At 41.0% G+C, this 11,631-nt stretch overlaps 1 protein-coding gene across 1 annotated transcript in view; it reads right to left on the bottom strand.

The window, feature by feature from the left end:
* Positions 1-9,062: 9,062 nt before the first annotated feature.
* LOC103364924 (rho-related GTP-binding protein RhoN-like) overlaps positions 9,063-11,631 on the bottom strand; it is a 43,289-nt gene continuing 40,720 nt past the window's right edge. Inside the window, exon 5 of the mRNA XM_008292222.1 lies at positions 9,063-10,241. Coding sequence (XP_008290444.1) covers positions 9,987-10,241 — 255 coding nt within the window. The 3' untranslated portion in view covers positions 9,063-9,986. The remainder of the gene's footprint in view (positions 10,242-11,631) is intronic.

The raw sequence follows: 11,631 nt of genomic DNA, 5'->3' as shown, positions 1-11,631 counted from the left end.
TGTCCAGGGTGAGGCTAGTGAGGATTAAGCGGTGTATAGATAATGGATGGATGGATGTTCTTGTGCAGTATGAGCCACAACCATCACCCGGGCTTGTAGTCTCAGGCTAGCCAGGCCGTGCATTTAGCATCTTACATGAGTAATTCTAAACCACGAGTGTTTGAACCACGACGGGAACTTCTGCAGTTTCTAAAGAGTACATTAAAATATCAACTGTTTTTGAAAAGATCTGAAATTCTAATTTGAACAAAAGCAAAACTGCACTGATGCATGAAAACTAAGTAGCGTAAAGGCAGAGAAACCTTAACAGTTAGCTAAATGCAATGAAGAAATATTAGAAATTGATAACTGAAAGTAAGAAATGGTCATCTGAAAGTAAATGGTTAGCCGAAACTAATAAACAGCGAGCTGAAATGAGCAGATATTGTTAAATTATGTAGCGAAATATTAAATAAATGGTCAATAAAGACAGCTAGATGATGAAAATGCTGAAATAATTTGCTTGAATTGTGGATGAATTAAGAAAATATCAGTATGTAATGGAAGAATATTAGAATATTTGGCTAAATGTAACAGACACATGCTTAGTTCTACCTCTAAAGGGATGTATAATACACATGTTACCAAAAGGACCCCAACACTGACTGTTCAAATGTATGAACTGTGACTATATTTCATTTAAAATCAGATTAGAATAACACATTTGAAACATGATGGGTGGCGTAAACGAAGGCATACTGGAGCTCGGGCGCAGAGATTTTCTTTGCTTTAAGCTCTGGGGTATTTACAGTAAAGGGAATAAGCCATTTAAATATAATTACTGGTCACAAGGTGTGGCTTCTCTCTGTACAAACACAGTTCTGCGTCAGATCCTCTTTACCAGAAAGTGAATTAAAGCTGCATGTGTGAGTCGGTCTTTGTGTAAAAAAGTAGGTTAGTTGTTAGATATCTGCAGTTTTTAAGTCTTAATGCATCACCGGGGTGGACTCTGAGTTTCCCCCCCTGCTATGGATGGTATTTCTGTTTCACGGGGGAAATTAGCACGAAACAATCTGCTTGGCCATCTGGAATGTTTCGACGGACTTGTTTGTTTGTGAACATCTGTGTGCATGCGTGCAAGCGTGTACGAGCGGGGTGCCATTTGCTTCCAACACCTGAGGGCAATGATTTACCCCCCGGGCTAAATTTGGCTTAAGCAGAGTGATTGTTCCTATTTTCTGCGGTGACACAAGATTATTGCGTGGGATTGTTCTTTATCTCCTGCCAGAGCTATAAATAAAAAAAAAAAAACACTCAACGAACGGTGCGATGAAGGAAACACGTGCAGATCCGCTCGATGCAATGTGGTTGTTTCTTCTCTCAGCAAAGTCGTTCCAATAGAGATAAAATAATAAGTCACATAGTCGAGTGGGTGATCATTACAAGAATGAATGTGCAACCATTTTGAATAATTAGTTTCTTTTTAAAATCCTTTTTAACTACTTGAGCGGTGCAGCTGTAGCTTTGGCAACGTTGGACGGTCAGTGCAAGACTTTGGTCCAGATGGAAACATCTCAGCAGCTATTGGATAGGTTGGCAAAATTGTGATTTGTCCTGCAGAAGTAACAACATTCCTAATAGTCTTTGCAGTACTTTGTTGTTTCGTGCTAATTAGGAGATGTTGTATTCTAAAATATGGTGTTGATAATGGTGAAGTCTGTGAAGATTCTCCAGGTCGTGGTTATTCTGGTAGATTAATCGTAGCAACTGGACTTGCTTGAGTTCCTTGAAGACGTTCCACCTCTCATCCAAGAGGCTTCACAGGACAGGACTCTTAAGGACAAAGGACACTCATTCGAAGACAACAACGTGCAGATTTTGGCCTGCAAGGAGGACAGATGGTTTGAGAGAGGAGTGAAAGAAGTCATCTAACTGGAAAGAGCATCCCTCAACAGAGGTGGAGGTCTGAGGCATCACCTCTCACCTGTTTACAACTCAGTCCTAAGATCTCTCCCCAGGAAGATGAAACTACATCCACACCTAGACACAAAAGACCCTAACGAACCCCTTTGTGGCAGGGGGAGCACTAACGACCCACATAACGAGGGGAAACAAACCCCCAGTTGAAACTCAGGTGTTAATGGCTCCTTTAGGATATAAGTATGTGGAACTCCCAACTAGTCAGTCAGAAGTGATGAAGCCTCTTGGATGAGAGGTGGAACGTCTTCAAGTAACTCAAGCAAGTCCATTTGCTACGATTGATCTACCAGAATGATCATGGTTAAGGTTACACCCATACCTGCCAACCATCAGCTTATATCTGATTACATTCCAAAGTAGTTTTTCTTCTTTGTTTATATTTTAAGTTCATTCTAAGAGTCTCACAGACAAATATTTCTTTAGACAGATATTTCTCCCTCTCAGTTAGAAAAATGAATAAAGTCTATCCACACCGCCATCATTTTACAAAATATCTCATATGAGAATGAAAAAAAAAAACCTGAGTACAGACGCTCTAACGAGCATACGGGGCCAGTTTCCATGTATGATGCATCAAATACCAGAAAACACTGTGATTTCATCATTCCTGATTTTTTTGTGGTTACCAACTAATGTTAGATCCAGCAGTCGGAGAAGCTTTTGTGTGCCGGTGAAGTGGTGCAGCAATGTCAAGCAAGCGTTTAAAAAACAAAAAATCTCACTTTTAATGACCTAGCACACTGAAAATGAGAGTCCAACATGTAGAGAGAAATACTGGTTCTGCAAAATATCCGTAATCGTGTGGGCAAGGGGTCATTCCACAATCACAGATAACAGTACAAGAAAACCATAAGTGGAAGCCAGCTTTTTAAAAAGAAAACAAGTTGTTCTTAAGCTTTTGTTAAAATCTTCAGATGATGTCTAGCTCTCGAGCTTTTACATTAGCCAGTGAGTGTCATTCTGAGGAGAGATTGGTGATGTTCAGCTCCTTCAGTTCCCATATTTAGATCATTTTGCTCCCATATTATCTGTCCTATGCACGAGCACAATTGTAGCTCGAAAGCACGACTGAACAGTGTTGAGTGCATCAGTTTGAGCCGCTTTGTTTCCCATTTGCAGAGGAACACGAGCTGAATTTGACCAAGCGCACATTGGATTAGCATCGCTGACTCCACCTTTAATTCCTCTGGTTTCCATGTTTCAGATGCCCCTGTCGGTTCTCTGTAGCCGAGCTGCTGTAAATAACGAGCGCACTTGTCCACAACGACCCTGCCTGCTCCCTCGTTTGGCTGCTGCGATCCTCGTTAGTTCCTCGCCTGAAGCCTCCCACAGTATTTTAACAGTATTTCTGGTCGCACCCTTTGGCCGCGACCCAAACGCTGTCTGCAAGTGTCTCCTTAACACAGTCCTCAAAGCCAGATCATGAAAAGCGGGGAAGCTCTGCAGAAGACCGACCGGTTTGGTTTCCCTGCGAACGAGTCCGTGCCGCCTTCAAAGCCTTTAGAAAGAAGGACGCTGAAGAGGTTTTTCAACAAGTCGTGCTCTCCGCTTTGAGCTTTGTTTGCTCTGAGTTAAATCTGCCACTGGAAAAATTCAATTTCACAAACATCACCCCGTTTTGTCTTATGTGTGTGTGTGTGTGTGTGTGTGTGCGGTTGCATTTTTTGGTTTGTGCTTTCGCAAATTTGCCGCCTTCATTGTTGCGCAGAGAGAGCAGGAGCAGCTTTGGCCCTGGCGGACGTGGGGCACATATATTTTTAATCTGCTCAATTTTACATACTGTTTAAATGGCTCCTGCATTTTTAATGACTAACTCTCCCACTGACACGGCAGCCATTATCCCGCCGTTGCTATTGTGTCACTTGGGTGGTTGATGCTTGTTTGCCAGCCTTATTTCACTAAATCCCCCCCCCTCCTCTATCGCCGTGATGTTAAAAGCGGAAGATCTGAATAAAAGTGAACCGATAATAGAGCGCCGCTGTCAGCCGTCTTCCACCCTCGGAGCATTAGGGCGCAGTTTTATGGCCGCTGACACTGTGTAAGCAGGAAGGGCATTAAAGATGCAGAAGGGTTGAGCCTCGGTGGTCACTGATCAGCGCTACTTTACGGCGGAATTAAAATGAAAAATGGACCCCCTGCACGCTCTGTTTGTATGAAGATAATGGTGCATATAATAATGATGCAGGAAGAGCAATACATCCAGATAGATCGCTGTCTCGCTCCAAAGTGGGCGAACAAACTTTCCTGTGAACAAACCGTGATGAATTTTACATGTCAACATTTCCATAATTACACGTGAACTTTTCACCTGACTTCTTCTTCTTCTTCTACATGCGGCTGGCTCATCTGACTTATAATGCAAGGTGTCGACTGGATGTGAAAGTTGTTGGTGGAGTAACACCTTCACTTCTCATTCCAGGTAAATTACTTTTGATTAAACGGTGAGATTGAAAAGCAGCAGCGCTCCGAGGAACAGCACTGAGGAGTGCTTGTCTGGTCGTAGTCGACGTCCTACCCGAGAGCACTGATTTAGTCCTGCTGACACCCAAACTGCTCTTGAGAAAGTTCTTCGACTCGTCACTGCACCGGGACGGCTTTGCCCACCAGCTCAGCTTCTGTCCCAACCACAGGCTGAAAGAGAATTTTGTCCTCGAGGGAGTGAGACATAAATTAGTCGTGACTCGATAATCCGACACTAAATGTAAAACCTTCTTTTATGTCGGATAGCAAGGCTGTCGGATTGTCAAGACGGAGGTCGAGATACAAGGAGGGCTTGATGCTTGAAGGCTCATTTGTTGTTAATTATTGTTCATAGTTGTTATAATAACTAGTAGGGCTGGTCCCAATAGCACTTTCTGGTCTCTGGATATTCAGGCCCAATTAATGATGAATATTTATTTATTTAAGGATTTTTTTTCTAAGCCATATTTCTTTATTTAATTGGAATGTGTATTTATAGGTGTGTTTAAATGAAACGTCATTCCATGTGCTGTTTTTGAGATATTCAGTGCAACATAGGCCAATAAAACAATTGGATAAAGCATGAATTAAAAAAAAGAAGAGACAATAAATACATAAATACATATAATAATATGGTAAATATATTCATATTTTAAAATAAATTGGCATTTATTTATTAACATAGGATGACAAACATTAACTGAATTTATTAAATAAATGCTCTACTTATAAATCTATCTTAACATTAAAAAAAAAACAGACCTACTATTTAAAGATAGTACATTAAAAAAAATAAAAAATTACAATCGATGTGTAAACTCAGAGTCTATTTTTGACATTTTATTGATATTTATGCAATCCTTAAAAATACTGGAGGGAAAAAAAACTATACAAGAAAAAAGAAAAATTCTGGAAAATCACTGTTTTTATTTTATAGTGTATCGTGCTTCCTCAGGGGACCATGAATGTATTTAAAGAATTTCATGGGAATCATCCAACAGTTGTTGACATATTTTAGTCTCAAACAGCCGATAAGTTTAGCATCACGCTGCTAGCATTGCTAAAAACAATAAATCCCTACCTGGTGGATGCTCGGGGCTGCTTCCAGGTTTACCTTCAATACAAGAATTACCACAACACAAGATGAAATATCTGCCAATTTATCCCTCTTTGCTGACCTCAAACTAAGAATTACATCAGCCTCCTTTAAATTACAATTTATTCTCTTTCATTGTCCTCCTCTGTTTGTTGCCATTTTTATTCCACTTAGCTTTTTTCTTTCCCTGGCACTTCTCATACATGCTCATCGGAGGGTTTTTGAAGGACTCATCGCTGGTCGCTGTTATGCCAGAAACCACATTATACTCTTCTCATTGTAAGTGCCTCTGGCCAGTGTTGGCTAAATGCGAACAACATTGCCTCTTCCATCTTATTTAACTTGACCACTGTACATTTGAACAAACTTGGCTGTATAATATATGCAAACACATAGCCTGTGCATATAAAGATTAAATATAAATCCTGGGGTCTTATGTGACCTTTGACGACGCTTAAACAATGTGGAAGATTTCAAAGCATCTTGCCCGTGCTGCAGTGTGTAATGTTTTCATCTCTCTCTGTGGTCTTATATCAGAACAGCTCTGCATTATTTTGAGCCCATTTGTTTCGCCTCACGCAAATCCCCTTAACTTAATGGGAAGCGTCTGACAATAGCTGAGAAATCGTTGCCATTAGCTCCACTGTGCCGTGCAGCGTCATTTGGATGGTGAGCGGAATGTTACTGAGCCAGGTGAGGACGAGATGAAGGACTGTTTGCTAAACGTGTTTGCTCATTTCAGCCACGAGGCCAGAAAGACAGCCAAGTGACATCTTTCACGTCTCTCTGTAGCATCAACAAACAGCAGAGGTTGACCCAGTGCCCGAGGCTGCAGTCGCTCCGGCCTGCAAGTTTCTCCTCTAACTTGATTTTAGTGATCCTTCAGAGGGGCCGCGGCTGGTGTTCAGCATCAAATCTAATTAGGTCCTATTATGTCAGTACAGCGAGCTACCAGGCTTTTTCCTTCCATGATAATAGGCGACGTGACTTTGTACGAGGGTAATAAAGGAGCATTTAATGCACTATATTTAGAATGAGACCACACTAGTGAGAACCATTATCCGTGAGCCTAATGTACTATTATTAGTCGCCTAAAGCACCAGTGATTACATTACTATGCGCACATTGTCAGACACTGTATACATGCATGATTGTTTATGTTCCATGTGTGTGGACATCCTCTCCCCCCTGACTGGGCTTTGGCCCGGTCTGGCCTCCGGCGTGTGATGTGACCTCGCGCTCCCTGCACGGCAAAATGGCAGCGATGCTGTGAAATGTCACTTTGCTGTTGTTCACAGAGGCAGCGAGTTGCTGTGGGGCCTTATCCATGGTGGTGGGAAACAAAATGGAACAAAAGTCACACTTAAAGGTCAGACTACGAGGCTCATGAATACAGACGCACCAGAACGGCTGCATTCATTTTTAATACGGAGGGAATGTATTCGTAATCAATAGATCTGAAGTATTTGTAGAAGAGCGAAAGCAGTGCGTTGGGTTATTGTACAATAATTACAGCTCCTTTTAGGGCACCAGCTATTAATTGTTTAATTAATAATTAATGTGCCAATTACTTTCTCTGTTAACTGCTTGGCCTGTAATATGTTAGGAAGTCATGATGGGATGTCTTTAACACCTGGTTTTATCTGACCAGCAGTCCAAAGCACATTTTATACTTGTCCTGAGGTTTTTGTGGGCTCAACCATACAAGATATTCTCTGTCATTGATTGGAGAAATCAACAAATAGCTTAAAAAAAAAATTGGCATTTTTCAGCCTTGACGGATTAAGCTATCGTGAAAAAGGCCAATTCATCTTGTGCCAGCCGATTAATCTATTAATTGTCTCTGCTCTTTATTTCTTCAAGAATACAAATAAATGTGCATCCAAACAACTGCTGCCGTTAAGAAGCCAGCAATTAGACACTGAGATTTTATTTGGTGTACAAAGACTGTGGTTGTCCTTATGCACTTATTTAATGGCTTTTGTAGAAGTGGTTACTTTAGTCGGCCCAGTGATTCTTTATCCAAACATCGGGGTTGCACTTGAGATTTACGTCATTCTGCATGGTCATCCATTGATTTGCTCGTGTTGACATCATAAATCCTGCGGGGATTCGCACCCTGATGTGACCATGAAGACGTTAGATAGTCTCTAAATTCACACCACAGTTCGGTGTCATGCTCAGAAATGTGAGAGACCACCAGCGTGGATTTATCGTGCAGAGGCTGAGAGCAGTCAGGAGTGAACCGGCTGCTCTCTCTTCATATTTTGAAGTCATAACCTACATAACCAACAAAGTTATGCGCGCTATGCAGGTCAGGTTGTGTTTCATAACAACTTTTTCTTTACTTGTTAGTGAGAAGTCAGCTATTGTCTTCTTGGAGAGTTGACATGATTTAGAAATTAGAAATTGCAGATGTGAATCATCAGTTTCTGTTAACCAGTTTATTCCAGGCTGAAATATCCCAGCACTGTTGGATGGATTATCATGAATGTATGGTAGTGGCATCTAACCATCTATATGTTGGCTAAGTGGACATGCATTCTTTCTATTAGCCAACAGGGGGCGACTCTTCTGCTTGCAAAAAGATGTATAATCATTTAGTAAGTCAATGAGAAAATGACCCTACTTCTAGTTTAATTTACTACCATAATAAACATTTTCCTAATTAATTTATGGTCTTAACCACTAGTTTCAAGTCTCCTTTAATGCAGCACGATGTTCATTTTGTAAACGATGATCCCGTGTTGAATAAAACAGACAACAAAGCAGCAGGGTATGTCTCAGGGCGTTGCCACCTTGTGATTTACAAATCGCTCCCATGTGGGTGTGAAAGGGTGTCCTCAAGTCCTCAGTCAGATCCAGCCCGTACTTGTCACTGTTAAAACCAGGATGGTGACAGCTGTTTAATTTTAACACATCGGTAAAGATTAAATTAGCGGTTTTGCAAGTTTTGCAAATAACACTTTGTCGTTTCAGATTTAAAAGCTCCACCAAACTGGTTTTTCCTTTGAAACTTCTCACGTGGTTTAATCTCAGTAAATGCTCAACAATTAAACATCTCACCTCAAATTATTGATTAGAGAAAAATTTCAAAAACTGGGAACATGTTTGTGTATCAGAACTTCTTTCCTCTGATTCATCTGCTGTCCCTGGATGTAAAACTGTGTATAAGTAGTTTAAACCAGCTCCACCTGCAGCACCAACACGCTGATGGTTCAGGATTAATCATCCGATGATGTCATGTATATAATAACATATCAGTCAGAGAACCAAACCAGTTCTTTTAATACTTTAACTTCCTGCTGTATATTTATTTACTGAAGTAGGATCTCTAATGCAGGACCGAGTATTTTCCCCATGTCTGTATTTGTACTTTTATTTAAGTAAAGTATCTGAATATTTCCTCCACTGCTGGTCTCGGCTTTGAATTTAAGTGCAAACAGGCAAAAAGAAGCGTTCTTGTCGGTCGCAGACAAATTATTCTGAGCTGGAAACTGCTGTGGCCTCGGCTCGAGTTAACCGAAATGCAATTACAAACAAAAAGTAGAATGAATGAAAGATTTCCCATTTATTAACTTCTCTGAGCATAATAATTCAGCATCAAGGCCATGTCATGGTCAAATATAACACTTAGCAGAGCAAGTTTTTTATTTTTTTTTTTATTTCATTATTACATATACAACATAATATTCACCCTCTTAACTCCCTCCGTGACTTTGCTTCCCAGTGTTGATGATTAGAACAATTAATTGCACAACACTTCAGTATTATGTGGTGAGTGATTATTTCGTTTTCGATATTAAAAGCACTTGTGGTTTAAGAAAATTAGCGTAACTCAGCCCACGAGTTTGTTTTTGTTTTTTTTGTAATTTTTTCATCTGTCCAGATTTTCTATTCAATTTATGGTATGAAGTGGAACCGCAGAGTTCATTCCCTGACATTTACAGATTTCTCAGAACAGTTTGCATCCTGTTGTGCTTGATTTACTTAAACACTTGAAGACAGAATAGCATTTCAAAACAGGAAACAACATAATAGAGGTCAACACCAGCACTGCTGCTTCCTGCAAGACAATCTTTGAAATGTGTGTTTTTTTTTTTTTCTTTAATCTCCAAACTCGCTATTTTCTGTCCTGTGTTTCATTTGTGAAACCACACTGTTTTTCTCCTCTCGTTCCAGTAAAAGCATTAAAGAAAAAAAAAAAAAAAGCGTCTAGAATGGCCTCCCCTGGTGAGAACACAGCCACAAAAAATGAAAAATAAAAATAACAAGCAGGATTTTGCTAAAAACGGACAAGCAGTCCCTCAAAGAACTCCACGGGATAGCATTCATTCTTGTTTTCATCACATTGTCCTTTATGCAGTGCAAAGATCTGACAAGAATTCACCAATAAATTAAGTTCATGTGCAGAATGGTTCACGCCCATCGGCACGCACAGGTCGGGTCGCTGGTTTCGGGCTCCGGTCCGCTACATGAGCACGCAGCTTTTGGCTCGGTCCTTTCTAATGGGGGGCGGGCGCTCGTGAATCTCAGTCCGAGGTGGCTGCTGGGAGACCCGCTTGAGGCCGCGACGTGAGCCAGCTCGCTTGAGCTGAGGCCGGTGGATGCTGGACACGGACGCCAGGGTGGTGACGTGGAACACATCACGGACGCTGTTCTCCGAATACTTTGAGGTGCACTCTGCGTAGGCCACGGCACCGATCTGCCTCGCCAAGTTAGTGCCCTGCAAGAAAAACACAGAGTACAGGTCTGTCAAGAAGACTTAGAACCAAACTTTTTTGGCCACTTGAAGACAGCACAACAAGGATAACTGAACACAGCATTGATATATTTGCTTCCCTCTTGCTCCACTTCTGGTGTCCTGAAGTAATTATGTGGCTTTGGCTGCTAACTTGTTGCTAATTATCTTTCTGCCGTTAGAGAACACTGTGAAGCCCACAGATTGATGAAGGAGGTGAGATTGAACTGAAACTGAAAACAGGAAACCAGAAGACTGAGTTAGTAGGATGGTGCAGCGTAGTAATTCTCAGCGGTTTCATCACTACAAGTGCTGCGGCTTTGGTCACACATGCAATTGGGAAGTAATTACGACTATGCGGCCAAATTACAGAGAGCCACGACCAGGATCTGCAAGACTCCAGCAAAGCAGGGAGTCTTCTGGAGCTGATTAACTCGTGACAGTTTCACCAGTCAGAACTCCCAGTTAAAGTTTTATTCATATGATAATAGAAAATCATTGACTCAACTTTTAGTTTTAAGTCAGGACCCTTAGAGCAAGAAGTTTTTTTTTTGCAAAATAAGCTTTGCAGTCTCCAAAGACAGTGTGAGGACTCTCAGTTTACAAATCTATTAGGAAACATACAGGCTTTTTAATAGCGTGATGTCAAGTTTGATTTTGTGCAACTACTTCATTACACTTTGTCAGTTCAAACATCATGCTGGGTTTGATTTTTCCTAATCTAGCTCTGCTCAGTTCGATATCTGCACGTGTCGGCTGCATGTCAGGAGTAAGCGGCCGGTAACGTTTCCGTAAAAGCCGTAAAAGCAGATTTAATCGTTCAAACCCAGGAACATTTCTGTATGACTTCTGAATGTTTGCTGTTAGCCGTGCACAAGCAACAGTTTTCTCTGTTGTGCAAAGTGATCTGAAGAAGACTTTTTACGCATTTCAGCGCTAATACTGGTTCTAAACTATCACACAAAAAACCTTTCTGGTTCCGTTTGCCCTACAGTTTCAGAAATGGTCTGCTGTCACTTCAACGTGCAGATGAAACCAGAATATTGTGCATCCCAAGTCTAAAATTTTTGACGTTTTCTAGCAGCACCAAATTTTGAAATTCAAAGTCTCCAAGTCAGACAGCAATAAATCTAGTCATTTTACCTGCTGTTACAGAATCAGAATCCTTTTTAATGTAATTATACCAAAAAAAAGTTCAACAAAATTGGGTCCAATCCCATTCAGTGCAAAGAAGAACTATAAATTAACAAACAAACCGTGCAAGCGTTCAAATGCAAACATTTATCCAACCACACGCCTCAGTTTGTGTGTTAGTTTGAAGTCCGAATGCTAACCTGACTCACCTAAAGAGCTGCTGAGAGCCGGTGCTTAGAGC

Source organism: Stegastes partitus, unplaced genomic scaffold (genome assembly GCF_000690725.1).
Source record: "Stegastes partitus isolate 25-593 unplaced genomic scaffold, Stegastes_partitus-1.0.2 Scaffold795, whole genome shotgun sequence".
Lineage (NCBI taxonomy): Eukaryota > Metazoa > Chordata > Actinopteri > Pomacentridae > Stegastes > Stegastes partitus.
Note: the sequence above shows the minus strand (reverse complement) of the source record. Positions and strands in the feature narration are given on the sequence as shown.